The 14118-nt window shown below is 32.6% G+C and overlaps 2 protein-coding genes across 2 annotated transcripts; both read right to left on the bottom strand.

Moving 5' to 3' along the window:
* Positions 1-282: 282 nt before the first annotated feature.
* On the bottom strand, positions 283-4460 carry LOC112461469 (leukotriene A-4 hydrolase-like). The gene is made up of 11 exons (XM_025026711.1): positions 4214-4460; positions 3685-3797; positions 3460-3608; positions 3256-3367; positions 3120-3188; positions 2581-2863; positions 1749-2068; positions 1335-1592; positions 946-1244; positions 602-875; positions 283-465 (listed from the first exon to the last, which is right to left on the bottom strand). Exons 1-10 carry the CDS (start codon positions 4260-4262, stop codon positions 641-643), a joined length of 1887 nt encoding a protein of 628 aa, XP_024882479.1. The 5' UTR covers positions 4263-4460; the 3' UTR covers positions 283-465; positions 602-640.
* A 1316-nt stretch (positions 4461-5776) lies between these two features.
* LOC112461467 lies at positions 5777-11417 on the bottom strand. Its single transcript, XM_025026709.1, has 10 exons — positions 11065-11417; positions 10520-10814; positions 9534-9675; positions 9194-9387; positions 8597-9083; positions 8233-8393; positions 7935-8093; positions 7727-7835; positions 6106-6755; positions 5777-6003 (listed from the first exon to the last, which is right to left on the bottom strand). Exons 1-10 carry the CDS (start codon positions 11415-11417, stop codon positions 5860-5862), a joined length of 2694 nt encoding a protein of 897 aa, XP_024882477.1. The 3' UTR covers positions 5777-5859.
* Between the last annotated feature and the right edge of the window lie 2701 nt (positions 11418-14118).

Genomic DNA, 14118 nt, shown 5'->3' with positions numbered 1-14118 from the left:
AATATTATAAATAAAAAATTGATGTCAACAACATACACATTATAAATTGTTCTGAAATTGAGATTATCAGGTAATAACTATTTTTAGTATTTTTACTCTATATAATAGATATTATTCATCGAATGGACCAAATGCGAGGTATGCATACGCGATTCAAGCAGGTAGTATCAAGAATTTATTTACGTATATCTAGGATTCGATCTCATTATCAAGATTTGACATTTTAGTTGAAGTAATACGTAGTCTATTGTGAGAAAAATGAAGTTTAAAGATTTATGCTGATACATTTATGTTTAATACAATAAATTACACTACGATAATTACATGTTGCTTCTGTATACATTAATTATATGATATTCTGTATATAAGAGATATATTTTCTTTTACAAATTTAAATATTATTCGACGATTCAATGGGAATTGTCATCAGGCATCATCGTGAATCCAGTTATTTCCTCGTTGGCACTGCAACTCAGAAAATGAAATAAACGCGGGGTATAGAAATTTGTCTCTACCAAATTAGTTTCATAAATATTTCTATATTTTTTAAGTTTTCTTCATATAGCAAAAGAATTATAAATTGCAGTTACTAATGACTTACCCATTAAAAATCAAATCAGGCTAATTGTTGCAAAAATAATTATAAGTTTTGGTGTAGAATTTGGTCGATTTTCTCCCGGGTTTCATTCAACATCTTCCTTTTATTGCGATTATATGTTTCAATCGCTCTTTCACGTATTTCTCCCCATTCGTACAAATGTTGAAATATAGGACATGCGTAATTTGGCGAACAATTTTCAGTAGCAAAATTCAAAGCTTGCGTAACTTTGAAGCCAGCCCATCGAACTTTAATGCACAATAGCAGCCAAAGAAACCTGTGAAATACGTGATGCACTTTACATTAAGCAACTGCAAATTAATTAAAATGAAGATATGCATATTTACCGTATTTTTTCATTTCTGATAACTGCGAAGTAACGGTCGTGAATATAAAACAGTTTATGTATGGTCAGCATACTATGAAAATAATGTAGTCTGTTTAATAACATCATTTTCTGAACGTCGTCTAGGCTCTTCTCGTTTTCTGTCACAAGAGAAGGTACATTATGACCATCCCATTTGATCCAATTATCAACAAATAGGTAACAATTCCGTTCCCACAAGGACATTTGCGACAAATTCGGCACGATAGGTGTAGAAAAAATGTCACCAAACCACAACTCCCAATCAACACCATTTAACATCTGAAATCAATAAAAAAAAGTCATTATTTTTAATGTTAAACATATAAATACTGATAAAACTGTAGTTTGTATGTATAAAAAGGACGTTACCTCCCTATTGTTAGGAAATCGTTGATACAAGTAGTTTACAAAAGCAATAGTATTAATACTTCTAAATGCAAAATTATTAAAATAAGATTTAAGAAATGGTTCGAATAATGTGGATCCTCCTAACTTATTCTCTAGATGACATAAAAAAAAATATCCCCTCTCGTAAGGCACGTATTTAGTGGTTATCTCAGGTGCAGACAAATATTCCAAATTGGGTAATAAGCATCTTAGCTTGTTGACATTTTTGGGTTCTAGGACCTACAATACAATTTACACAATACAATATGAGAAAATAATCTATTAAGAATTCAGAAATTGGGTGTGTGTTTATAGTGCATACAATGTAAAATATTACCAATTGGTGACATTATTTATCACATTTATTTCTTTACTTAGTCAAAGTGAATATCTTACCAGACTATTAAGATTCTCTAATCCTTCCCTTTGAAGAAAAACATCTATGTCATTATGATACAAATCAGATATCTCATACAAAACTCTGCATTTAATTTTTCTGGAAATAAAAAGGCTAAAACTCTTATTTAACCACAAATGCTCATAATTCTCACACGTAACTAAATTTCCAGCCCAGCTCTGGGAAATGTTCCGAGCTAGAGAATAACCGATGTAAGAACGATCTCCGCCAAGTAGAGTCGACGGAATAAATGTCACGTTTGGACATTCTATTTCGAAATGAGCGATACTTGGTGGAAGCACGCATATATCGTATTTACCTAGAAATATTATTTTAAACGTATAAATAACAAAAAAAAAACAAAAAAAAAAGATTGCACTGCAAATCCAAGTGCGTTATTTTTACACAAAAACGTTTAATCTTCTGCACCTTCGATTAAACTCACTCTTCATCGCTTTCTAACTGGTTCTCTTAAAAAGAGTTAATCGACGTTGGCCCTAAAAATAACACATTTGACCGAAGCTCTTTTAACACGCTTCTTTATGTGTTGAATTACGTCACTGACCACGCATATAATCGTATAAAATTAAAAGTTAATATGTCCAATTGTGTTAAATGGCATGATTTAAAACGGCAAGAAATGTGTATGAAAAGCATCAACTAAAATTAATACACTTGGGTTTGCAGTGCGATAATGCAGAAAAATAAAAATTCATTATATATACGTATAAATTTAAATAATTATATCAAAATTATTTTAAAAAATTTAAAGAAATTTAAATTTAACTCTATTTAAATAAATAATATTAAAAAATCTAGTCAATATCTTACCCCACACATAAGGTCCACATAAGTTGTTGGCAATTTGCAACATAGATTCAATCATATTGTATCGAAAATTATTGAAATTATTAGACCGAAAAATGTTCTCTTCGGCAAATATACTTATTCTTTCAGTAAGTTGTTTTGTCCGTAATGAACCAACAGCAATAACCACCGCATAAGACGGTACCTTTTTCTCTTGACGGAATATATGTACATCTAGTTCCGGACCTTCGTGTACACCTTGCGAACGGGCGGACATTAGAACTGTATAAGGTTTTCGTACCCGAATCTAAAAAATGAAATATACGTATCGTATATAAAAATTAAATACATATTTTATTTTAGTTGACTGAAGCAGTTTCTAAGAAAATATGGGCATTTGTTTTTAAAAACGTTTAATTTCTTTTTGACTAATGCGGTCCATTTCTTCGTCAATATTACTTTTATCAATAATGTCAGTAGTAATTAATCGAATGTCATTGATTTTATGTAAACAAATAAATGGGGGTAGCATGCAAAAATACCACCTGTGTTTAAATTCTTACCACAGCAGAGTACGTAAATTTGACAGATGGAGTGTCCTGGCAAGGAAACCATGATCGTGCGTAAATTAGCTGAAAAAATAGAAGCTTTTAAATAATCTATGTTGATGTAGGAAAATGTCTTTTTTAGCCAATTTACCTTGTTGTTAGACAGTAAAAAGGAATGTCTACCATAGGCAGTTTGCTCAGGTGTTAGCCAATATAATGCAAATGAGTATGGAGTTGTTTTATATTCAATTTCAATTTTACAGCTGAAAATATCGTATTGTTGGTGTCATCAATTCTTACATCAATAACATTTAGTAAATATATTTCTTTATAAATATCTTATAGTTATATTTACCCAGGGTCATAAGTAGTGCCACTAATTGATGGTAAAACTATGTGAACTAAACTTCCACAGGTATGATTAATTCCAATATGATGATGTAAAATTGTTCCATCAAGCGGGTTTGTGACACGTCTTATATCAAGTCCGAGGCTATCTAAAATCTAATTATTCGATATTACATATAATAACCTGCTTTCAAAATGTTTACTCGATATGAAAGGAAATGTCTCTACTCACTATATGATTAATCATAGGTTTTCTTTCTATAGTCAAAATCGCTGTTCCTTCAAGAACTCTTTGATCGAAATCCACCATCAAGTTTAAATGGATATCGGTTACACGTGGCAAATCTTATATAAGTAGAAAGATAAAAAAATATAAGTAATAAATAATGATATATAAATGTAACGAGTACATACACGACAAAGAATAATATATTGTAATTAAAATTATTATGATAATTGCGTGTAATATATTATTTGTAAAATGCAAGCAATTTTCAGACCGTTATGCTAGATACAATATATTTTATACATTTAAGAAGATACGCAGAATGTTGTCAGTTAATAAAAACTGTAAGATAATAATCTAATTTTGAAAATTTGTACGTTACTATAGAATCAAGTATACGTGTAGCAATTTTCATTTCAAACATCTATGAATTCCGCACTTTCTTATTTTATTGTAATTTTTTTTAAGAAAAAACTAAATAAGTTTAAGTATTTTTATTATGCTTATAATGTAGCTAATTAAATAATTAAAATACCTGGTAACGCAAATGAATGTGGATCTCTTGTAGAACTGGAAAAATCCATTTTAGAAGAGTCACGTTGTAGCCTCTTCAATCGACTTGCGATAATAGAACTGTGTATGTCTAAACTGGCCGCACAAGGGCACAGTATTGCTTTCAACTTCTCTCACCTTCTTATGTCTAGCGATATATTCTGTTTATTAGAACGTCAAAGTGACTGTGACCTTTCCGCACACAAACAAATTCGACTTATTTGAATTCAGTAAATATAACTGTGTACCGTCACATACTTTGAAACGGAGTTACTTTAATTATATTTTCTCTAGCTCGTCTTTTTTTCTATTTTTAATACTCAGATACATATTTCCTTTATTCTAAATAGGCAAATAGCATGAGTGGCAGTAAAAAGGGGCATATGCCCTCCTTTTATTTTAACTTTTTCGATTTAGAATAATTTTATGATTGACAATCAGAAACTTTTTTTTAAATTTATACAAGAGTAAAAATCTGCATGAATATTTCTTCAACAAATATTATTTAAAAATACCTTTGTCTGGCAGAGCTTTATACATATAAATCGAAAACTTCCATGGAAACATTGGAAACTGTTTTTTTTTTTTTTTTTTTAATAATCGAACTCGATCAATAAGTGGTATTTTATCTTCTGAGAGTTATTATAAAATTTACTAGAGTATCTACGATTCAAGATTAATCAACTCCCTGGAAGTTAAGAAATTCAAAGAATTTAAAATTTGGCTTTTCCGAATAATTATATTTCACCGTTTTTTTTTTCAAATAGATACATTATAATTCGTAAAATTTTTATAATTTATACCAAATTAAATATCTTATTTCTTAACTTCCAGTCTTTCACAACCTGAACAAAAAAATGGTACCCCTAAGTATATTAGCACTCTACCCTCCCCCCCTTGAAAAAAGTTGTAAGGGCGCCTATGACAGAAAGTGAATAAATAGGTGATAAGGAAGATATTTCTCGTGTCCGTCCACATGCAACGAATACAGTCAACTTGCCCGTTAAGTTTTCAATCCTTTGGGTAAAGAGTCACTACCACCGCGCCAGTGACGTTACTCGTGTGGGAGTTATAGTTGGCAAAGAGCCATGTGATATCATGATGCTTAAAAAAATAAATACTGGACTTCGCGAGACATGCGCACACATATATTAATGGACATGAAATATCTAGATTCAGCAAATAATATAAAATATATACAAAATGTTTTAAAAGCTTGTATGATAAACTTGTAGAAAATACTTTCCTATGTTATTCCGACATTTGTTTTAAATGTTTAAGTGAACTAAAGAACGAATAAACAAGTTTATTTATACGTACAACATATAAGTTCTTAGATTATTTTATAATAATGAAGTAATTTTTACTCGATTATATATAGTTATTCAATTATATATAATAAACATTTTATATAATATTAGATTATTTGGTATGTAAATATAAATAAGCAATTAGAATTAATAAATATTGTTAAATTAAATATTATTTGCATTAAACATGTCGTCAGAATAGCGATAAAATAAAAGCATCAATTTTGCCGTCAAAATAGAATAAATAAAAATAATTATTTAAAAAGAACATTTTTTTACACAAGGGTGTGAACGATTGAACATTTGAGTTCAATACAGTTTACAGTTCTGTGGTCTGAGGTAGACTTTCATCGTCGCTTAATACAATATTATCATTTAAGAGAATTAGATTGTAATTTAATTTACTTCCAAATTCATCATCGATGTACATATCCTCAATTGTATATTGGCTGCCTTGCATGTTCTGTAACAAAGATCGAATAAACAATTTATATTAGTAACAAAAAACAGTAACCTATTTCAGATCCAATTCCCATTTCATTATGACTTGTGTATGCCTATTTACCTTTTTACATATAGTCCTTGGGGTATATATCATTGCCAAATTATTCAGTCTTGCGGGTAGAGAACGCCTTCTTGGTGAGTCTTTCATTACAGCACTGTTCAAAATAGTACGTACATTAACATATTCTCTTTCATCTGCTCTAATTTTTTGCGGAGTTGATATAATCCCATTTGCAAAGGGTATCTTATCTTGATTCGTTTCATGTGAGTTTATTGGCTGTTGACTGCGCGCTGATATTTCAGATTCAATTGATGTTTTTGTAGTCGTGGAACTGAGCGTCTGGCTATTTATGAAAGCTTGATTCAAGATCTGTTCGTGTCTTGCGGTAGTTTCGTCATTAGCTTTTGTACTTTCAACTTCATCCATCCCCAGAAAATTCTCGTTGCCGGATGTCGATCTTTCGATAACATTGATCTCTTTGTCATTATATTTCGTTCCATATAAATCCTCGAATACAGTTTCGCATTCTTGTATATTATTCAAATCGAACTTAGAATTGTAAATTTTAGGTGTTGTCGAGCATATTATTTCTGTGGCACGATCGAGGGCATTCCTCAGATTTTGTAGGGATTTATTTGAGGTAGTTGAAATCTTCGTAGACACACTACTTAGGTCTTTTGGTGATTCTTTGTTATCTTCAGTACAATTACCTTTGGTGACAATAGATAATAACTGAATTATATCATGGAATATTATGTAAGATCAAATAAAAATTAAAGTAGAAAGCTCTGATATTGGATATCTAATATCTAATTGGAAGACGAGCTGGATAACTAAGAAGTGTCAGGCGCGATTGGACGACCGTGTGGGAGTTTTATTTATTTCTGGGTTGTACACTGGGTTGGGACTAAGATGTGTACATACTGTGCCCCCGCGGTCGGATTTTTTGTGATTTTTTGGTGGCTGCGTACCTCTTTCTCGGATGCGCATTTCGCTTTTACGAAGTGCTTAATTTCGGTTCCCATTGGAAAACGCCGTGGCGCCGTCGATGAAAGTGCGGCCATGGCATGTCTATCCCGGATGGCATGTCATGGCGTGCCCGAGACAGTCGGCCAATTTGGCTATTAATAGCCGAATTGGCTGACCAGCTGCGCGCGTTTCTCTATGGGGATGTGTTCCGCGCCGGGTGGGTCGTTTTTTTAGGTATTACGAAAGTTGGGTGTTTTGGCTGCGTTCGGAAACGTCATCCGAATGCACACGAGTACACTCCCTTCTCTTTCTATCGCAGCAAGTTAGAAGGAGAAGGGAGTATATCCGTGTGTACCCGGGCGTTTCCGAACGCAGCCTTTGTAAACTATGGGACTATGACGTATTACCTTAGTGCATCTCCGGGTCCCTGGCACACCAGAGACTGGTTGTCGCAGGGGTGGGTTTTTTAGTGAGTGCGAGTCCCACATAATGGACACATGCATGTTTTAACTGACGATGCTGAAAATGGTCCGGAAATAGGACCGAAACGTATGAGAAAATAAATTTTAATAATCAAGAATAATTTGCGCACCGTTTACTGCGCTTGACTCTGTTTAATTAACCCGCTCCTCTTCCAAATGAAATAAATTTTATATTATCCAATAATAATAATTCTTGGAAAATAATAATAAATATATCTCTTTCAATTTACCTTCCTCCGTAATCCCAATTGTATATGTGGTATCAGCATTTTTTACAAATGGTATGGTATTTATATCATCAATGGTATTACAAATTGTTTGTTGCGGCAGTAAGAAATCCTAAAAGTATAAAATAATATTAAAATATATACACGTGAGTTTTTAATAATATAAAAAATGTTAAGATAATAATAATATAAATAATAATATTGTATATGCCTTAGTGTGGTCTTTAGTATCGTGTGCCATTCGTGATAAGCAAATTTCTTTTTCTTTTCTCCATAATGTTGATTCATAAAAGCTACTGGCGTCAGAATGCAAAACCTGAGGTTGCATTATTGCATGTTTAATGCTGGAAGGCATGCCCATGTATGGTACCTGTGGCAAAAAGATAACGTATATGAGTAAAATATTAAAAGAATTATAGTGAATATATTCATATTCCATATACATATTTATAAAAAATAGTTTAGAAAGATTGATTCATGTTGTTAATAAAACTTTCGAAATAAAGTACCTTTCGCCGTGGTGTATGTAATAATTTTGAAATGGCTCCACCATATTCACTGGGTGATTTATTGTATTTAGGTTCTATAGCGGTTGTATGACTAGCTGGTTTACATTGTACATAATCGGGACTCTTTTCTTGCGACAATAATGAGCTTGTGGCTTTTGGACCTGATACGCATAAAATCATAAGTTTAATTAAAGTGCTAGATTTTAAGATATAGAGAAAAAAAATCAGAATTTATTTTAATTATCATCATATGCATTCGACACATTCTTCTTGATTATTTTAATAAGACCTTTTTATATTTCTATATCGATCTCAGTAAGATGTAATGTAATATACTTATCATTTGTACATTAATTTTACTTACTTGGAGTTGAGTAAGAAAAGGACGTCGAGTCGCTCCCAAAGAAGAAATCTTCCCTTCTACTAGCTATCAGTTTTTTTAATCGTTTTATATTAGCTCGTGCATTACTTCCCTCATCGAGGTCTTGCACCATGTTTGAAATTTCTGCACAACGAGTGCATGAGGTAGTAGTGGTACTCTTTACTTTAATCACGGGACTCACGATACTATCATTGATTACAGATGTAACCATCTTTTTGATATTATTTTTGGAGTCCGAATCCTCATTGCATTGCTCCTTCTTAGATTTGAGAAGTTGATTGGACGTAGATTTTTTCTCCGTCGTAGGATGATATGATTGTCCGGCGAATGGTTTTTTGATCAACACCTTATTTTGTGTAGGTGACACAGGAGAAGTCTTTTGATACAATGTGTCATTATACAAAAGATCATTATTATTTCCGTTTACATTTATAAACGTGTCATTCTTCTCTTCTTCCTCGTATATCATCTTAAAAAATTTGAAAAAATTGTAAGTAACGTGAGTAAATTACACGAAGAATCAATAACCGACAAAAGGTGCGCAAATTCTAAAAAATTGTATTGCTCATGTAAATTCACCAGTAGCCTATGAAGTTTTCTTGCTATTTTGTCCATGTCCAACATTATTTTCGTCTCGTCAGAATGCAATCCAGCTTCCAGTAAGCTATGAAGGATCGATGGAACATTCTGTAAGTTTATAATAACATCTCGTTTTCGCATCACGTGCTGTCGTTCTACATTTGGTTGATCGTATCCGCTCCACGGTACACTTCCTATGGAATGTTAAACAATAATTATCAAACTGCTATCAATTATTTTGTTCCTTTGTGATACAATAAATGCAATTTCAATATTTTATTTTAAAAATATTCTAATGCCTTTTTAATTAAAAAGCAGGAAATTATATTAATATGCTTACCTGTACACATTTCCCAGAGTAACAGCATTAAGCAGTAAACATCGATTTTTTTATTGGGATGTTGCCCGTAACATAACGCCGGTGCTTGCCATTTGAAGTTTTCCAATCGCAAATATCTTTCGTAATCGCGTTCCACATAAACCTACAAGTAAAAGACATAACATGAATATTTCATTGTAGAAGAAAACAACGTTAAAAACAAATTTCGTATTGAATTATACATGCCACAAATATTCTCTCTGTATTAAATAAGGGATAAATCTAATTAGAAAACGGCAATATAAACTCGCAAAACTGTTAAGATAAGATAAAAAGAATCGTGATTAATGTTCAGATTATAAATGCAATTAGTTGCACGAAATATAGTAGCTTTACATTTTTTTGGACTCTTATTTATCTTCGCGATAAGATTTCCTCGCACGTGGTTTTACGTTAACGTAAGTATAATCTTTATCGTAGAAAATAATCTACCATATTTAATTTCGATTACGATTAACGAGAGTTCCGCGTTCCAGACGGCGCGTGCGATTAACATCGACACGGTACAGCGAATTTATTCAGAAACGGACATTTTGTCGAAAACAATGCCGGTCGTTTCCGTTAGTGAAACGCTCACAGGTGTGTCATGGAATCGCGGATATGACGTGATCCGTTTCATTATAGTCTATTTTACCTGTGAACTTTTTAAATCTGCTAACAAACCTTAAATTCATAAAAGTGCATTCGGATGCGTAAGCTAAAAACGTGTAAAAACGTGGAAATATATATAAGTGAAACGATCTATTTACTTCTAAATTCATATAAATTCTATATTCGCAAATTAATTAAATCATTTAAAAAGATATTTTTATAGATCTTTACTTTGAAACAATTGATACTTGAAAAGTTTTACATTTACATGTGCAATGGTATTGTATATTTTAAGGTAAAATTATACTAGCATTTTGGGAATAAAGTGAGGGATATAGAGCTTAAATTCCACATACTTTTTCCATTTCTTTAGCCAGTTCCCATCCGCCAAGCTTGACAGTCGTGCCAGATGCAAAATACACGCAGTGCGAGCTAATCGCTGTGTGAATGTATCCTCGCATATGACAGTATTTTAACGCGTCCGCTAGTTTCATGCCGATTTGCATGATTCCTTGTGTATTTATTCGTTCGCCTTGCTCGTGTATGTAATTGTACAAAGAGCAGTCGATGGGTTCGAAGATGGAGACGAGGCCGTGTTCATTTGTATACGTTGTAGCCATTAGCAGCAATATGTTAGGATGCCGAATTTCGCTGCAATAATGCAAGATTACGATCATGTTATACATATAAAGCAGACAGGATATCCTTGATTATGCTATTTCTTTTTTAAACAATAGTTGATATTTATCTTAATATAACGTTAATTAAAACAACGAATTTTGACTTTTAGGCTGGCTGATTCTTTGTACGTTTTGATTTTCTTATTTTAAGAACTAGTGATTTTAATGTACTCCTTTATTCATACGAGAACACTCACATACGGAAACGGAGCGGTTCTTACCTGAGGATTTCCACGTCTGCTTTTATCGCATCCCGACATGTCGGCAAAATATGTCTCTTCAGCGTCACTTTCGTATTGTGCCATTCTGCAGAAACTAATTCGAGACATTTGTTTTCCGTGCCTGCAATACATCCAATCTCGAATATTTCGGAAGCACGTATGTGCGGTACACCTGGTATAAACTGTGCGGACTTCCGCGGCTTTCGATTGTCTTTTTGCGAGGACTGCTCGGCGTTCTGTTCCTTGGGCAGATAAACGATCCAATCCGGATCGGTGATGTCTCCGTTTGATGTTTGACAGTGATTCGCAAACTGTTGTAATAAATTGCGGTAATATTCACTGCAAAGAAGCATCTTAAGATTAGTCCACTGATCTCATTAGATGTAAATAAGTAGATTTTAGCTGTAAGATATAACATCAAAACAAGAAAATGCTATTTATCTACAATAAATGTTCATTTTATTTCATTCTGTAGCACCAAGTCTTAAAACTTTCTCAATGATTTGATCAATAAATAATTTAGAATATGTACGTAAAAATATGCGACCAAAATCAAATGAAACTTCTTAAAGTTATGATAAAGATGAATTCAGCATTGTTGGTTATCTTTCAGGATACGAGTTAATTATGGTTTTTTTTTTTTTCCCCAAAGTAAATGAGAACATGCAAATGTGTCTTCAATTAAACTTACAAATTATGATCGTCTCATCCTGTGATCACTTCCACATTAAGAACACATAAATAGTATACAACAAAGAAAATTATTGCATAAATAATAACATTTATATCAGTTTCAATTATCACATACATATAATACCTTTTAATACTGGATTTTAATGCTGCCACTTTCTCAAGTCATAAAATACAAAACTGAATAAACTAGCAAAATAAGTATGCGCGTATAATAACAATTTAAAAGTTATAGGTTATAGTCACTGATAATTGTTTCAATGTGATAATTGACATTGACATAAATGTGTTACACTATATGTATTATTATACACTATGGGCCGGTCTCACAGTCTCCGATTAACGTGATTCTCCGATTAAACTCACTCTTCGTCTCTTTCTAGGGGGATAGTTAGAAAGAGATGCAGAGTGAGTTTAATCGGAGAATCACGTTAATCGGAGACTGTGAGACCGGCCCATAATGTATCAAATTATAGATATTGTCTAGAGAATTTTATCTATTAACAGCCGTATGAGTTATTTTTAATTTTGGAATTAATTACTTTGCCGAAATATTTTTACTTGGACTGTGTCTTTCTATTTTCTATTATAATATTTTCAATTGTATGATTTTTTATTTGTGTCGATTACCTTGCACAGTAAAGCCCCTTGCACAATAGACGAAGCGATAGCGATAGCGACAGCGACAAAGTTGCCGACAAAGCTATATATACCTTTGTCGGCAGCTTTATCGCTGTCGTTATCGCTATCGCCTATTGTGCAAGGGGCTTAAGAGATTCAAGCACATAAACAGATCGAAGAAAATAGCACGATATGCGCTATGGATATCAATATCAAATATTTTTGTTTGGCGTGGAGATACTGTCGATATATTTAACATGCATTATGTTTAATAAACTGATTAATTTTTTAGCGCTTTTATCAGTTTAATTTGATACGAATATCGGCGACCTTCACCTCGTACCGAGCATAATAGCACGTCGATACAAATTTACCGTTTTCTTAAGCCAGAAAATTATGTAAACTGCTTTTTCTTTCTCTTAAAATGTATGAAGATAACGAAAATGATATAACAAATATTAAACATATTTAAGACAGAGTATTGTTTTTAAATTACATAAATAAAAGAAATAATAACCAGAAGCTTGATTTAACGCGTTAAAATTAAAAAAAATTAATTTCTTTTGTAATGAATTACGGCATATCTCACGTTAATACAGTTTACACATCGACATATAAATATCATTCACGAGAATATTATGCTCTTAATCTATTTTGGAATTTATAGTCACGTATCACATAGCTCAGATAGGATCACAAATCATTTCCATATATATATATATTATTATCGAACGGATCAGGCATACATTCAGCAAATAATTGATTCATTGATTAAATGACTGAAAACGCAAGTGCATATAACATATAAAGCATTCTACATAATTGTTAAAAATATACAAACATATGCTATAATTTAAACAAATAAAAAGTCAGGCAATGTAAAATGGATCAAATGGATAAAATCGAACGCACGCAGAACCTAAAAATTGAGGAGACCATGATACATTTTTTCCTCTCTTCAACATTTTTTTCAAACACTATCGGCATTTTCCTCTTTCATTATCGATTTAGAATGAATAGGAACTTACTTGAACCATTTAACTATTTTGTATACACCCATGCTGCACGTGGTCGACCGGCGCTGCCAAACTTCGACAGGTTGATTGACGTCGCGCGATGCCGACGAGCACTACGAAAGTACGAAACTCGACTAAACACTCACGAGAACGCCGCGCGCAATCCGCTCTCTTCTCACGACTGAACCGCGAAACTGCGGTGCGGTGGCAAAATTGTATGCGGCCGGACGATACCTCGATTCTGATAGTTTCGATGGGCGTAGTTTTAGGCACGGGCGGCACGGCTCGCCATCATTCCCACTCCATTCTTTCGTCCTGTAGCGTTCGATTGATTGGCTGATCCCTCTACGTGAAAACAGCGATAAGCGGAAGGACGAGGTACCTATTGAAGTACCAATTTAAAGTTGGGAAAAATCTATTCAAGCATACCTATATAAAATACACGCAATTAGAGGGAGCTCGATTGTAAAACTGTGTGCAAAGGATTGCGTTGCAACTTGCAACTATATTCTATGGTTTCCAAACCTTTAAAAAGATTGAATTATATTTAGACTTACACAAAATAAACTTACCATTAGTATACTGCTATAAAGTTTAATAAATTTAATTACGATTAAATAATCGTAAAAAATTTTTATACGTAGAAAATTAAAGTTATTGAAAATGTGCAAAATTTAAAAAGATTTTCTGTAAAAACAAATGGTATTTAATAATATAAATTTTTTTT

This window comes from Temnothorax curvispinosus, unplaced genomic scaffold (genome assembly GCF_003070985.1).
Source record: "Temnothorax curvispinosus isolate PA1 unplaced genomic scaffold, ASM307098v1 QBEX01011438.1, whole genome shotgun sequence".
Classification (NCBI taxonomy): domain Eukaryota; kingdom Metazoa; phylum Arthropoda; class Insecta; order Hymenoptera; family Formicidae; genus Temnothorax; species Temnothorax curvispinosus.
Note: the sequence above shows the minus strand (reverse complement) of the source record. Positions and strands in the feature narration are given on the sequence as shown.